Source organism: Eptatretus burgeri, chromosome 14 (genome assembly GCF_056783735.1).
Source record: "Eptatretus burgeri isolate ZD-2024b chromosome 14, Ebu_testis_v1, whole genome shotgun sequence".
NCBI classification, from domain to species: Eukaryota; Metazoa; Chordata; class Myxini; order Myxiniformes; family Myxinidae; genus Eptatretus; species Eptatretus burgeri.
In genome coordinates, this window is record NC_140974.1 from 37,369,994 (window position 1) to 37,386,218 (window position 16,225).

A 16,225-nucleotide genomic window follows, 5' to 3' on the forward strand; every position below is an offset into this window, starting at 1 on the left:
GCATGAGTAGTCGCATCCATGGTGAATATTTTGTTTCAATCCAACAAGCGGTGGCGGAGAAAATCACAAAAGTTCTGTACAGACAAACAAACAAACAAACAAATGAAAAAAAAAAATCACTCAGAGTGACACTTGGCGAAACGGAACGGCACTCAGTAGAGCACATGCCTTCACCAGGGTGAACTGTGAACAGATTAAATTTTGTATCCCACTGATAAGTCAGATCTGAATCCGGACCTCAACCAAAATCGAATCGGCTTGTTCTTATCACCTAACCAACTCTTCCACCTCGCTTTCTCACAAGTTGTCCACAACTTTTAGACATATCATGCTACACATAGTTTTTGCCCCCATCTCTCAATGGGTGAAGAATCACTTGAAAAATTCTCGAATCTGGATCCGGAATCGGATCTTCACCAAAACTCAAACAATTAGTCCTTTTCACACACCCAACATGTCCACCAATTTCATCCGAATCCGTCCATAACATTTTTTGAGATATCATGCAATACGTTTTTTTAGCCCCATCTCTCGATGGTGAAGAATCAGTTAAAAATTAAATAATTCTCGTATCGAGATCCGGATTCGGATCTTCACCAAAATTAAGCGTTGCTGTCCTTGGCCGGTCACCCACACACCAAACATTTCAGAACCATTCCTTGAAAACTGGAGCCAAAAATCATGTGAGACAGACAGACAGACAGAGACGCTACAGACCAACATCCTTGGCAAAAAAACAAAAAATTTCGCCAAGAAACAAACCAGAAAAACGGACCCAAATGCAATTCCCTCTCTCCTTCGGGGAGGGTAACGAAACAATAATAATTCACGATAACTTTAGCTGCTCCAAATCTAATAGTCAATTTCAAAAAAGGGGATTTTAATCGGTTTATCAATAAATTACGGATACATCTCAAGAGCCTTGTCTTGTAGTCTCTCGAGATATTTAATAAATGGTCCTGATGGCGGATGACGACACACTTTCTCATTTGTTCTTTTCAAGTTTATAATTTAGTGAACGAGCTTCCGCTTAAACCCCGCTTGGCTTGCTTAATTTCACTGTCTTTCCAAACTCAGAGCGAGTACGAATCACTGTCTTTCCAAACAGCTCGGCAAAAAGAGCATGTGTGCGTGCACAGTACACGTACACAAGCACGTACACGCTGCAAGAGCCTCACGAGCAGGTGAGGCTAAACAGATGAATTTTGATGGGATAAGCAACAACAAAGACCCAACAACTTCGATGTGAGGGATCTCCGAGTCGCTCCAGGAGATTAATCGGCCATCTCCATGCCATGGGCTTGATTGAGCAGAACTCACCAGGGCTAATCAACAACAACACCAAAGGCCAGACTTACACCATTGTTTATCACTTTTTTTTTTTTCCAAACAAAAGGTAAAATTGCTTCTTTTCTCCCCCCCCCCGCCCCCCAACCCCCCCTTTTAACGTCAACAATAGACAGCAGTGTGCTGTTCAGTAGGTGTACATAAACAACTGGCTTTTACAGAGAACGTCAACTTAGGTCATGACAAGTCAACAACAAATTGTTGCACGAGATAAACCCAACACGCATGTAACTCGCATGACAGAATCCACAATTACTTTGGTATGAACAAAACAAACAAAAAAAAAAAACCACAAAGAACACGTTTTTCTTTTTCTTAAATTTAAATTTTGAGCAAAAACAACAACACCAACAACCATCAAATTGCAAAACACCACAGTCCGATCAAAACAGCTTGAAAATTTACATCGGAACGAAAGAAACATGTTCAACTTGATTGGATCCATAAATGGACCGACACAAGATCACTTGGCCCAAAAATGACAAGTCGCTCAGATTTACCTGTTCCGGGCGCAGTTCGACGAGCCGATGGTATTCTAATCTACGGTGCAGCTCGGAGAGTGCCGTTTGATGCAAGGCCTTCTGGGTACCTTGAAATGCAACGATCTGGTCAAAGATCGTGCGCAGTTGAGTGAGCATAGCCTGAGAACACGGATCAAACAACCAACTTGCCTTTGAATCACAGGGCCGTTTCTCGTCACAGTGAGGCTAACTTTTGTGATGCTCAAGGTGCAGGTGCAATACCAAGATCAATTACATCACACATCGAGATGATATCTGCAATCATAATGCTTCGGACTTCTAATGCCACAAAAGCAAATTGCCCGCATTGTTCAATCCAGCAACGGTGGTTTTGTTTGTACGAGACTTCAGCCATCCTGAAGCATCCTATTCAAAAGTGGGACATTGTGATAACACCCACCCATGACTCTTTCTCAAGCAGACATCGTGAAATAACTGCATCCAAAAAATCATGGTGTGCTGCCAAGATGTGGTCCAGGTCACCAGCTTGGTGCACGGCATGTAGCAGGCTCGCCCATGAGCACTCCAGCACCTGCACGTACCGGAAAGCATGCGGCAAATACATTTTCACTCTCATCAGACTTCCACCGATACAAGTAAAAACTTCAAAATCTAAATCGCCGATTCACTTTTCGGAGACAAAAAGAGAAATAGGTCCAAATACAGACCGTACCTCAAAGGTAATATAATACTGCATCTGATGTACAAAGTGGATCATTTCAGCAGCAAGGATGTTACACTGATGGAGAACGCCGAAGAGCTCTAAAAACAAAACAAGAAAACAATTAAACTGCAACTTTGATCCAAGGTATCACTAATATAAAGATATGGTCACTAAACCATTTTTTTATGAGCTTCTACGGCTTATTTATGTACATCACATGTAGAGAAGGATATTATGAGATATCAGTACACTTTCACATGGAATTACAAGGACATTAAGAGATGAAGGAAAATGAACATGGTAATGGCATTCGAACTTGGCATCATTACATGATCATACCAAACATCCGTCCATCCATCGGGACCATACTCTGTGCAGAGCGTTGGTGCTGCCAAAGCAGTCTCCTTGGCTATTGGGTACAATCCTGGACGGGTCGCCACTCCGACAGTATACCAGCATGTAAGTACTCATTTTACCGACCTCGGAAGGATGACAGGCCGAGCTAACCCCACCTGGTATTAATTCAACAGCTGAGCGGGATTTGAACTCGGGACCCTCGGATCCCAAGCCTACCGCCCTAACCATTAAGCCAACACCAGGCATATACCAAACATGCCAAAGCAATTCTTGATCAGAGAGGATTTCCATTGATGGAACCTGCAACAAAGTAAAAACCTCAAACATGGTACACATGCGGCACTGGTAAAAAGGTATCAAGAGTACCTGCTCCAGGACTTCTTTAAAGTGGCAACTCATCACTCCCAAAATCTCATCACTGCATTAATTTTGTGATCACCTATCCTCTACTGTTCCCTGTTAATCTACGTGTGGAAAGTCGACCCACTCCATGGTCATCTCACTGCTTGTATGCAAACCTTCTTTTATCGCCGAGATCTTCCAAGACCGACAGAGTTGATTACTTGGTAGTTATGAGGTCATTTAGGAAATGTCTGGTTCTGGTTTCCTACCATGATGGGATCCGATTTATTTGAGAAAATTGCGATTCTGGTGCATAATTGCCAACAGGAGGTCCTGCATGTCAAAAGCATATCATTCTTGGATGGGGATGTAAAACTGGCATTCTGATCGAAAACAGACATAAAATGTCGTAGCCCCTGTGGTTTTCGTCGATTTTCAGTATGGAGTTGAAGGGCTAGCCATAATTTAATTACAACTAAAATGGTCACCATTTTTGATCAAACCGCGAAATACAATTATGTGCTTATGTATACCATCATATGCTGTCTTTGTGCCAAATTTGAACAAAATGGGTCCGTACATGACCGAGATATGGCTGTGAACGGACGGACGGACGAGACCCAATCCAATCCATAAGCCCCCGTTTTGGATGAAGTCCAACGAGGGCCAGAAAATATACATTTAAAGATGTGGTCATCAAAACAAAATCCACAATATCTTTTGGAAATCGGAAGCAATGTATATAGGTACGTACTCCAATTTATTCTTAAGCTTTGGGTTAGCACATTTGCATGCATGCAATCGGAAGGGATACCAAGGATGTGGATACGCCACAGTCGTGATGGAACAAATGACCTTCGCCTCAATTAGGTAATGCAAAGTGCCTCATCGTAATTAAACATATTATAAAAATTCATTCTCAAGAGTTTAATGCAGATCAATCTGTATTTCCCCGTACCCAAGGATTAAATCAGTATTCCTAGACCCCAAAGGTCAAGACAAGACAATTCCCAACACAGGACGAGAAGGAAAATTAGCACGAGTCACAGTAAACCTTCAGGGATTTACACCTGCAAGGGAATGGCTGGGTGGTGGAGTGGTTAAAGTCTTGTCGTTATACCCTCGCCCAGTTGGGTTCGATTCCAATGGCTGATCTGGCGGGAAAATTCCACACCGTGCAATTGAGTGGCGACCTGATCACGATTGGTTCTTAACCACAGAAACGTTCACAACTCGTCGTTAGCACCCTGATGCTGTCAATGGTATGGGCCTCTACCACCACCAACACAACCACCACTACACCTGCAAGGTGTGAGCTATTGTCAGTCAACTTGACATGTTGGGATGAAAGGTTTCTTTGATGTGGGCCTCACGGGCGAATATGCAACTTGACACAGACGCGTCCAACCAGCTTCCATCAGTCACAGCTCATTGGTCACAACATTAGCAGGTGGCAGCCAATCAGCCGTAATAACACAAGGTGTGCACACTGCACGTGAACAGGTTACCATTTGCCTTGAAGGTAAGTATTTAAAATGGTATGAAAGTCTTTCCCAGAATGAAAAAAAAGAATTGCTTAAGCAACCACACGATAATAAATATAAATAATAGTCCGTGAACACAGCCTCTGACTCACAAACTTGCTCAGGTTGAAGCATTAATCATATATCACTTGTTGGTAACTGGTCAATCGATGATAAATGGCAAGTTAAACGGAATACTAAACTTGGTATTTTCAATGACAATGCACCGGCCAAGAAATGTCACAAAAAAATATCAACACCTTTTGAGATTACTATTTTCCTGGAACATGTGCAAAACAAGCTTGGAGGTTACGTTTTCAACACTGTCCGTCTGTCTGTGTGTTTGTTTGTTTGTGAGCAGGATATCTCAAAAAAGTTGTGGACGGATTCAGACGAAATCCGGCGGACAGGTTTGGGTGTCGATTCGATTTAAAGGACGAATTGATTCGATCTTGGGCCAAAAACGAAACATAGCATATTCCAAAAAGGTTGTGCATGAGTTGATAGGTGACGAGAACAAGCAAATTCGATTTTGGTTCAGCTTCGGATGCAGATGTGGCCTATAAGTGGGATACAAAATGTAAACTGTTCAGCCTGGCGGGGGGATGCGTGCTACCGAGTGGCATTCTAGTCGAAGCTGCACAAGTGACGCGAACAAGTTATCAACATCCAAGCACGGAAATATATTTATCTTTCTTTGCAGGTGGTGATGTTGGCATATGAAAGGCTCTTCGGTCCTGTGATGATCTCCAAATGGCCCGTGCACAAAGAAGATGATGATAATAAGAGAGGCGTTCAAAAAGTTCTCCGAATGAGCTGTTCCTCAACATTCGAGCACCACGGTTTTATTCCTGTTATAGACTTAAATTTATGTTTGTTACATGCCAGTGGTTTCATCAGTTCCAAGTCGCTGGCTGTTCCAGAGTAGCATCGAGAGGTTTGCTGCATCAAACTATTATGGATCTTGCTTTAAGTGAGCATCGAGGTGTACGGTAATCACATTTTCATGCAAAGAATGTGCCAGCTCAAATGAAATCCAGGAAAGGATGGTGGTCATGTATATTCCGCAGTAGCCAAATGGGCGGCTGACTTCAAGCGTGTACACGAGTCCCTTGAAGGTGACCCCGGGTCAGGACGGCCAGAATGTGCGACTGCCCCCACAAACTTGCTCAGGTTGAAGCATTAATCATGGATGATCTCTACGTTAAGATCACCGAAATGTCCACAGAACATGGAATTCCTCAATACTTAGTCATGTCCACATTGCTCAACACTTCGGAAAGGCAGTGTTTTCCCTTCCACAGACACTTTGGTGTGTCTAAGGTCTCAGCAAGGTAAGTCTCCCAAAACCTGAGCACACACGATTGACAACATAAAGCTGGCACCATGTCGCAAGCTTCTCATACTGATAAACACAGACATGGCCGACTTTATCGCTTGTTGGTAACTGGTGAGGCAGTGTGGCTCCACTACTGGGATCCCCAACTCAAATTGTAATCCACGCAATGGAAGCACAAGGGATCACCACCACCAAAGAAACTCCACACCAAACCCTCAGCCGGCAACATCATGGTCTCAATTTTTTCGATGTCAAGGGATTCCTGCTGGTTCAAAATGCTTCACAAAATAACAACCACACGAGACTATTAGGCCAGTATCATACAATAACTGTAACAGGCTGTCAAGGATAAATGCCGAGAGATGTTGGCCAAAGGTGTGATTACTCCATCACGCCTCATGCCGGTGCACAAGGTGTATATCACCCGTGAATGTATCACCCTCATCCAGCTCCAGAGAATGCCCCGAGCAACCATTATCAATTCCAACACTTGAAGTTCCACCTGTGAGTCTATTGATGAGGAAAAACTGACTGAAGCAACAGAGGCAAAGCTGAAGGAGCAATCTGAAAACGACTTGTTACCTCTGCCATCAAAGGTGGACGGAAGTTATGTTTTCACCACTGTCTGTCTGTCTGTCTGTCTGTCTGTGAGCAGGATATCTCAAGTTGTGGACCAATTCGGCCAAAACTCGGTGGACAGCTTGGGTGCATGACAATGAAGAATTGATTTGATTTCCGTGAAGATCTGGATCCGGATCAGAGAATTTTTTTTAAGTGATTCTTCACCATTGAGAGATAGGACCAAAACGAGAAACAGTGCAGCACGATAACTCAAAACGTTGTGGACGAGTTATGAGAAAAGTAGGTGGATGAGTTGGTTAGGCGACAAGAACATGCCGATTAGATTTTGGTTCAGGTCTGGATCCAGATCCAGCCTATCGGTGAGATACAAAACGTAAACTGTTCAGCCTGGGGAAGCTATGTGCTCGACTGAATGCCGTTCTTGTATTTATGTGGGCAAAGACAGTTTGAAAGGCAAATGGAGCGAGTGTAATCAAGTCGAGGGACATTATATTGAGAAATTAAAAGAAAACGTCACTGTGTCTTGGACGAATGCGTGTATCCAAATCCAAAAATGTTTTGAATTGTTGAGCAAAACCTTCCTTACTGACAAGACTGTATCAGATTGGTCAAAATAAATAAGCAGTCATAACATTCCCTCTCTGGTTGTAATTTGCACTTTTTAACCCTCAGATCAAAATAATGTCACAAGTGGAAATTGTCAAATTAATTCTGTGACAGTAAAATACGTGCATAATTAAATATATAGCATGACGTAATATCCTTCTGACATATTTAGAATGCTCATCAAAATATGTATGTTTGTTTATGCTCCACTGTCTGATGGGGGTAAGGGATGCAGGTGTGGTACTGATGAAGGTGTAACTGATGCTCAACCTGTCAATTCTTCCTGTAAAAGGCATGCTGTATTGTGCAGCTAACATAAAGTGAATGCATTGTGCAAGAAATAAATTCAACAATTCTTTAACCATGTTTAATTACCTCCACCACCGAAAGGTGGACAGAGGCTATGTATCCACCCCCGTTTGCCTGCCTGTCTGTCTGTCTGTCTGTCTGTCTGCGAGCAGGATATCTCAAAAGGTCGTGGACGGATTCGGACAAAACTTGGTAGACAAGTTGGATGTGTGACAAGGACGGATTTATTAGATGTTGGTGAAGATTTGGATCTCGATACTATAATTTTTTAAAATGATTCTTCACTATTGAAAGATAGAGCTAACACTACATGCAGCACGATATCTCAAAAAGTTATGGACGGGTGATGACAATACTTGGAGAATGAGTTGGGTAGGTGACAAAAACAAGCCAATTAGATTCTGGTTCATGTCCGGATCAAGATCTGGCCCGTCAGTGGGATACAAAACGTAAGCTGTTCAGTCTGGCAGAGGTATGCGCTCTAATGAGTGCCATTCTAGTTCAACAGCTACATTCATGTTACAGTACTTGGAAAAAAAAATTTAATGTAGTGATTTTGGAACTCTTACTGTAACAAGCTTTCGATCCGTTTTGCTTCCGGCCACAAAAGCTAACACTTTTCCAACATGCAACCACTGACGGTGAGCATAACAGGATCCCCAAAATAGAATAACGTGACAAAATTTGCTGGGATAAGATAACGAATAAAACCATGAAATCCCATGTGCCATTGTGTGAGTTGCAGACCGGGCAGGGAGTGTAGCAGGCGCCCGTTGCACATCTGGTTCGTCCAGATGTCTGTGAGCGCGTGTTCTGTTCGCTTGGCATGCCACAGGAAGTGAAATGCACGCCGGTACAGCTTCATGCTCTCCTCCGTGAACACCTGGGGACAAGAGTGGAAGTGGAAGCTATGAAGGAAAGATTTACTGGGTTCCTTCAATTTCCAGGTCATGCATGGGTCAGAGATATCTGAGACACCAGCCAGGTCTTCACGGTTGCCCGAGATTACCTGAAAAGCTACCAGTGACAATGAAAGGAAATGCAAGTTAATCCTTTATTGACAATCAAAGCCACAATGAGCAAATACGAAGTGCAAGCAAAGTTTCCAGGGCTTTGCAAAAGTATGGATAAGTAACATTATCCTCTTCTGTACAAAATCTGTCATCCAGGTAAAACCACCCTCTCCACCCAAGAAAATAAAGTTTCCAATTTCAAAGTGGAAAATGCTTAGGTCGTGAGGAATTACTTTGGAAAAATTAATCTTGAGAAATAAAATTCACTTAACACGCCTCTCTATCCCGAGTTAACTCTTCCATTTTAATCTACATGTGTCGACACGAGTTTTCACATGTATATATTTTATAATTATAATCCACACCAGTTATCCCCACACTTTTGGAAAAAAAAAAAAAAACGGGGAGATATTGTAATCGCTCCCTCCGTCTGTCTGTCAAGCTATCTCCTGGTTGTGCAGGAATTCTGATCACCAATGCATAATTAGGTCTTTGTATTCCTCGTCGAGCACGAGAGGAGGAGGAGGAGGAGGAGGAGGAGGAGGAGGAGGAGGAGGAGGAGGAGATTGGGGCCATAAGCTGTGCAGAGCGTCGGTGCTGCCTAAGCAGTCTCCTTGGCTATTGGGCACAATCCTGGACAGGTCGCCGCTCCGGCACAGGATACCAGCATGCTGGTACTCATTCAGAAAATGTATGACAAGACAGAGAAAATAACAATGCAGAGCTTCTCTGGGATATATAGATTACAGTGGATCTGAGAACCAGTGTGAACTCATTGACACACTGCACTATTACGATAGCATCTCCCCAGACATATCCAAATTTAAGGAATAAAATCTATTTACTGTTAAATTAGAGAAAAATGTTATGCTTCAATGAGAAAACTTTGGAGAACTATGTCTGAGGCTGCCCAGGCGAGATATTCGAGCCCATTGGCCTTGCAGCTTAGGTCGGACCACAGACTTAATCAGCCAGCTCAAAATATGACTGAGACCGCCCGGGTTAGCTCGTCGAGTACGAGAGAAATACTGAGAATGTTATCGAGAAACATCTTTCTGCAGCTGCAGATGCTGCACAGTATATGTGCATTCCTCACTTGGTATGGTTACATTAAATGTCTTTGTTCCATTTTCATTATAAAAATAAAAAAATAGAAATGGCCAGGATTTATAAGTTCTGTTATGAACAATCGATATTATAGTTGCACATGGAATCTCTGTCTTTCTATGTGTCTGTCTGTCTCTCTTCTCACACAAACACACACACACACACACCAATTACAATAGTCTCCCTTCGAGTGAAGCCAATTTGGGTTGATGAACTTTGGGAATAATGCTTTATATCGAGTGGCCTGCAAATGTATTCACCCTCTACCAATAATGCCACATTTAAATGAATTATGTGGAAACAATTTTTCCAAATAAACTTTTTTATTCATAACTGAAGAGATCAAACTAAAAAACTTATAGTTAAAGGTGGTTACATGTCAGGAATACCTGCAAAAATACATGTACAAATCAGAATTCACTGGTTGTAAAATGACTGTAATGAGTCTTTTTGGGTAGGTCTCCACCAGCTTTGCACAGTGAGATGGTGAAATCTATGCCCATTCTTCACGTGAAAATTGCTCTAGTTCTGCCAAGTTTGATGGGGATCATCGATGAACTGCATTCTTCAAGTCTCGCCATAAATATTCAATTGGGTTCAAGTCAGGACTGACTAGGTCACTCAAGAACATTTATTTTCTTCGTTTCCAGCCACTCCAGTGTGGCTTTGGCTTTGTGCTTCGGATCATTGTCCTGCTGAAATGTGAATCTCATACTCGGTTTCAAATTCATGGCTGGCTCATGCAGGTTTTCATCAAGGATTCTCCTGTATTTTGCACCACCCATTGTCCCTCCTCTCCTGATAAGCTTGCCAGTCCCTGCTGATGAAAAGCAGCCCCGCAACATGATGCTGCAGTCAACATGCTTGACAGTAGGGATGGTGTTCACTGGGTGGTGTGCAACGTTTGGCTTGCGCCAAATGTAAAACTTTGAATTTAGACGAAAAAGTTCAATTTTTGTCTTGTTTGACCATAAAACTTTTCCTCATCATTAAGATGCTTTTTCACAAACTCCATATGAACTTTTAGATGCATCTTTTTGAGTAATGGCTTCTTTCTTGCCACCTGTCCATAGAGGCCAGCTTTGTGAAGGGAATGGGATATTGTTGACTGATGAATTCTGACCCCATCTCAGACATTGAGCCTTACAGATCTTTCAGTTATTGTTGGATGTACAGTGACATCCCAAACCAGTTTCCTGTTTGCCCAGCGACCGAGTTTGAATGGGCGACCTGATCTGGGTTGAGTCTGGGTGGTATCATAAGTCTTCCACTTGTTAATGATGGATTTCAGACTCGAAGAGATAATGAGTGACTGAAATCTTCTTATAACCCTCTCCTAAACGGAGCTTCTCCACCACTTTATGTCTGACTTCTTTGGAAAGCTCTTTGATCTTCATGTTTGCCTTGTTGGTTGATCAAGTGAGTTGCACCATAAACTCTTTCAATAACTGGTGGAACTTAATTAAGTTAAATCACTGATTACATGCAGGTGAAACCGATTACACTTATTTTGTAACATTTCAAACAAATAATTTGCTCCTGAAGTGATTTACGGTTAATTAGACAAAGAGGTTGAATACTTATGCAACTGAGAATCATCGGATTTTGTCTGTTAATCCACCGTATTCACAATTTATCAGCATTTTTAAAAGTTTTATCACTTTGGAATCGTTTGTGAGGACTCCATATATTAAGTTTTATTTGAAAGCATTATGAAATAAGCTCAGGTGCATCAAAATGTGAAAACTTTCGAGGGAGGTGAATACTTTTGCAGGCCACTGTAGTTAACAGAAAATAGAGATCAATCCACAAGTTACATGCTAGAATAAATTTGAATGTTCATCATCTCCTATTGTTCACTGTTTTTCATTCTGATGCCAAAAGTTAGATTAGCAAAAGAGCATTAACCCAGTGGGGAAACATTCATAATTTCTTATCTAACTTGCATTTAAAAAAAAGAAACAGTCACCTTCGAGGGATTACAAAAGCAATTCGTTGCATGCACCGATACGACACATACCGTCGCAATTGGTCCATTCACGTGGTACTCCAATGAAAAGACATCCCAGCCGGTATCCCCCTCAGATACCTTCAAATGGAAAATGAAACGGATTGTTTAAGGAAAATAAAAATTAGAAAATGAAATTAGACTTAACTGCTGATCTTCACAATCCCAACGGCTCACATTTTAGATAGGCTAACATTGAGGGTAGGTCTTGGACATTTGAATCAGCTCATGTGTTGGTGGCAGCGGATGGTCAGGGGTTGGAGGTGCAGTAGTAGATTGGAAAAAAAAACAGAATTAAATGAAAGGGGATTATGAGATGGGTTAGATTGTTAGAACATGTATGGAGAGGATAAGATTAAGCAGAAAGACAAATGTATTAGAAGGGGAGGGAGGGGAAGCATGGGAGGGGGTAGAGGGGGATTTTGGTTACATAAATTATGTGTTTCAGACTGATCCATAATACAGTGATTCTTAACCTTTAGTGATGCCCTCAGCCCTTTGGTTCTCAGAATATTTTCTCACACCCCTTATCAAGAATCAATGACTTATGACAGCTCTTAGAATTAAAGACTTCATATTACATTCTTAGCACTCTTTTAGCAACTCTGTAATTGAATTGGCTGGCATGTTTCACACCCCCCAGAAATGACATTTCACACCCCCAGGGGGGTTAGGAACCACTGACATGATAAACAAATATAATTAAATTGCATTGAAGCAGACTTTTTCCACCTTTATTGACACATCGTAATCTACAACTTCCACGTGGAAAAACAAATTCTACAAATTTGAGAAAATTTATTAAAAATACAAAACTAGAATATCTTGGTTAGATAAGTGTCCACTCCCCTGAATTAATACTTGGTGTTAGCACCTTTGTGAGCAGTAATCTACAACTTCTACGTGAAAAACAAATTCTACAAATTTCAGAAAATTTATAAAAAAATACAAAACTAGAATATCTTGGTTAGATAAGTGTCCACTCCCCTGGATTAATACTTGGTGTTAGCACCTTTGAGAGCAATTACAGCTGTGAGTCTGTTGGGATAGATCTCTACCAACTTTGCACACCTTGATTGGGCAATATTTTCACATTCGTCTGTACAAAACTGTTCAAACTCAGTCAAGTTGCGTGGGGAGTGTTGATGGACAGCAATCTTCAAGTCATGCCACAGATGTTCGATTGGATTTAGGTTGGGGCTCTGACTGGGCCACTCAAGGACATTAATTTTGTTGTTTGTTCCTTAACCACTCCAGTGAAGATTTGAGTGTGTGCTTCGGGTCGTTGTCATGCCGAAAGGTGAACTTCCGTCCCAATTTCAGCTTTCTTCCAGAGGGCAGCAGATTTTCCTCTGTAATTTTTCTGTATTTTGCTCCATCCATTTTCCCATCTATCCTGACAAGTGCCCCAGTCCCTGCTAATGAGAAACATCCCTATAACATGATGCTGTCACCACCATGCTTCACAGTGGGGATGTGGTGTTCTGTGGGTGATGTGCTGTGTTGAGTTTGCACCAAACGTAATATTTTGCATTTAGGCCAAAAATCCCATCCTGGTTTCATCATACCATACCACTTTTTCCCACATGGCTTCAGAATCTCGAGAGTGTTTTTTTACATTCCTCTAACGGGAGTCAAGGTGGGGTTTTTGGAGTAATGGCTTCCTTCTTGCCACCCTACCATACAGGCCAGACTTGTGGAGTGCTTGGGATATTGTTGTCACGTGCACACAGTGACCAGTTTTTGCCATAAAGGCATGTAGCTCTTTCAAAGTTGCCATTGGCCCCTTGGTGGCCCCTCTGATCAATCTCCTTGCTTGGTCATCCAGTTTGGAGGGACGGCCTGATCTAGACAGGGTCTTGGTGGTACCATACGCCTTGCACTTCTTAATGCTTAGTCTTGACTGTGCTCCAAGGGATATTCAAGGCCTTTGAAATATTTGTACACCCATCCCCTGATCAGTACCTTCCGACAAATCTTTATCCCAGAGGTCTTTTGAAAGCTCCTTGGTACTCATGGTTGAGTCTTTGCTGTGAAATAGACTACACAGCAGAGGAAACCGACAGCTGATTTTATTCTGAAATAATGTTACTACAATTAAACACAGGTGGAGGCAAATTAATTTGGTGTGTGATTTTGAGAGGTCATTGGTTACACCTGAGCGAATTTACAACTGTTATTATAAGGGGGGTGGAAACTTATGTAACCAAGATATTCTAGTTTGGTATTTTAATTAATTTTCTGAAATTTGTCGAATTTGTTTTTCACTTGGAAGTTGTGGGTTACCATGTGTAAATAAAGGTGGAATAAGTTTGATTTCATGTAATTTAATTCCAAGCTACACAGCAGCAAAAGGTGAAAATTTTGAAAGGGGGTGTAGATTTTCTATAGACACTGTACATACTGTGTGGATATATATATATATATATATATATATATATATATATATATATATATATATATATATATATATATATATATATATATACATATATATACATATATACACACAGTAGACTAGGCGTAAGTCGTCACCATCGGGACCGAGAAAAAGCGACGACTTAGAAATGTGACGACTTGCGCGTATGCGAACATTCATGATGACTGTGGGGTGAAGGATGAAGTCATGCACGGCCTGGACACGTATGTGTGAGAGCCGGCTATTGTACCAAAAGGAAAACACAATCCTTGGCGCATAGGTGGGGGTTCATTGGTGAGTTGGAAAGTGATCAAGCAAAGATGGAATTCATGAATCAGTTTATCAAAAGTAAAGATAATGAACAACTGTAAGACAACTTCGCCTGCTTATCACCATGATGGGATTGACCAATGAACCCCAGAGACTTTTCTGGCAGAATCTGCCAGAAAAGCCCAGCCACATCGGTATTGTACACGTCCCAAGGCTGATACCTTTCCAAGATGTCTTTCAATTTGCCATCCTTCGAGTCGTGCACCACTGCCGAATCCACGCTGCCTGATTCGCCGCACTTCTTGACCTTGCCGATTCCCCACCTCACTTTGAATCTGTCTATCCAGTGCATCGGCAAGTTCTCGGCATCATCATGCCCGAGGTCCGCAGCGAATTTACGTGCCTTCAGCAGCAACATTTCACCGTCCAACCGAATATTTGGCCGAGCCGACATTTGCCGAAACCAGATGATGAGCGCGTCATCGACATCTTCAAAGGACACACATTTCACGTGTTTCACACTTACCACCGGCCTCGCGATCTTCTCCACTTGTCCAAATATCTTGCCCTTATTCTTCAAGATATCGTTCAATGTCTGCCGTTTGATGTCCAACTTCTCAGCTGTGGCTTTTTTTCTTCATCAGTGGGTTTGCCTCGCAAAACTGGATAATGTCGTATTTTTCTTGGTAGGTTTTAGTTGTAAGCTTACGCTTAGTCGCCATTGTCCTGCCTGCAGTGCGATCAACGTGTGTACGCAGTTATAAATAGCCTATCACTGGCGTGTAAACCAATGAGCGAGCATCACGATTCCATGAAATCGGGCTTCTCACGAGGCAGCAGTTCCGTGTGATGAGTTAGGAGTGGTAATTTACTTGAGTTTCCATTACGCGAGAACGGACAACATCTGACGACTTAGACAAAGTGACGACTTAGAGATGACGACTTACAGAGGGATGACCCTTTATTCAAAGGGATTTAACATGAGATAAATTCAGGACTTTTTGACGCTGCCGACTTAGGCGAAGTGACGAGTTACACGCTGCCGACTTACGCCTAGTCTACTGTATGTATATATATATATATATATATATATATATATATATATATATATATATATATATATATATATATATATATATATATAAAAACTGTTAAACGTGTACAACCACAAGAGATGTATAATGCCAGCATTGTGTAGATTTTGTTGCATGAGATGCAGCATATAATGCCCTGTGTACAGACAAGATCCAATTAGTTTGAAAAACAGTGCAATGCTTAGAACAGTAATCATACTATATGTATATATATTATATATATATATATATATATATATATATATATATATATATATATATATATATATATATATATATATATATATATATATATATATATATATATATATATATATATATATAATTTGGCATGTGTGTGTGTCGTTGGTTGTGATCTCCATAATTTGGGTTTCAAAAGATGGAACGGAGTCCTCCCAAGACTCAAAGCATCCACCTTCGTTTCGGTGAAGGATCATGATTCATGGGCAAAGTTGTAAAGTTGTGTTGTTCTCAGAGTTTTGTTCCGAAGGCTCTTTTCAAGATAATCACCGAGCACCGGACAACCTCCAACTGTAGTTTATTTGTGGTAATGTTCCCAGGCATGGTTTTTAGTATATCTGTGAGGTTCTTCTTTATCATTCCTGTTTTTCCAATTATCACTGGGTACAATTAAGGTGCTCTTCAGCTTCCAAGATCTTTTCACTTCATTCTTAACATCCTGATGTTTCATCATTTTTTTTGATCTCTGCATTATTTAGACCAA

The 16,225-nt window shown here is 41.4% G+C and overlaps 1 protein-coding gene across 5 annotated transcripts in view; it reads right to left on the reverse strand.

Annotated features, from left to right (window-relative positions):
- TUBGCP3 (tubulin gamma complex component 3) overlaps window positions 1–16,225 on the reverse strand; it is an 83,824-nt gene that overhangs the window by 21,886 nt on the left and 45,713 nt on the right. For all 5 annotated transcript variants that reach the window (XR_015051138.1, XM_085854384.1, XM_085854383.1 and 2 more), the window contains 5 exons: window positions 11,731–11,799; window positions 8,338–8,473; window positions 2,542–2,630; window positions 2,269–2,400; window positions 1,848–1,988 (listed from right to left, as the gene is read on the reverse strand). Coding sequence is in view for 4 of the 5 variants with exons in the window: in XM_085854384.1 (XP_085710510.1) it covers window positions 1,848–1,988; window positions 2,269–2,400; window positions 2,542–2,630; window positions 8,338–8,473; window positions 11,731–11,799 (567 nt within the window). In the remaining variant the exon portion in view is untranslated. The remainder of the gene's footprint in view (window positions 1–1,847; window positions 1,989–2,268; window positions 2,401–2,541; window positions 2,631–8,337; window positions 8,474–11,730; window positions 11,800–16,225) is intronic.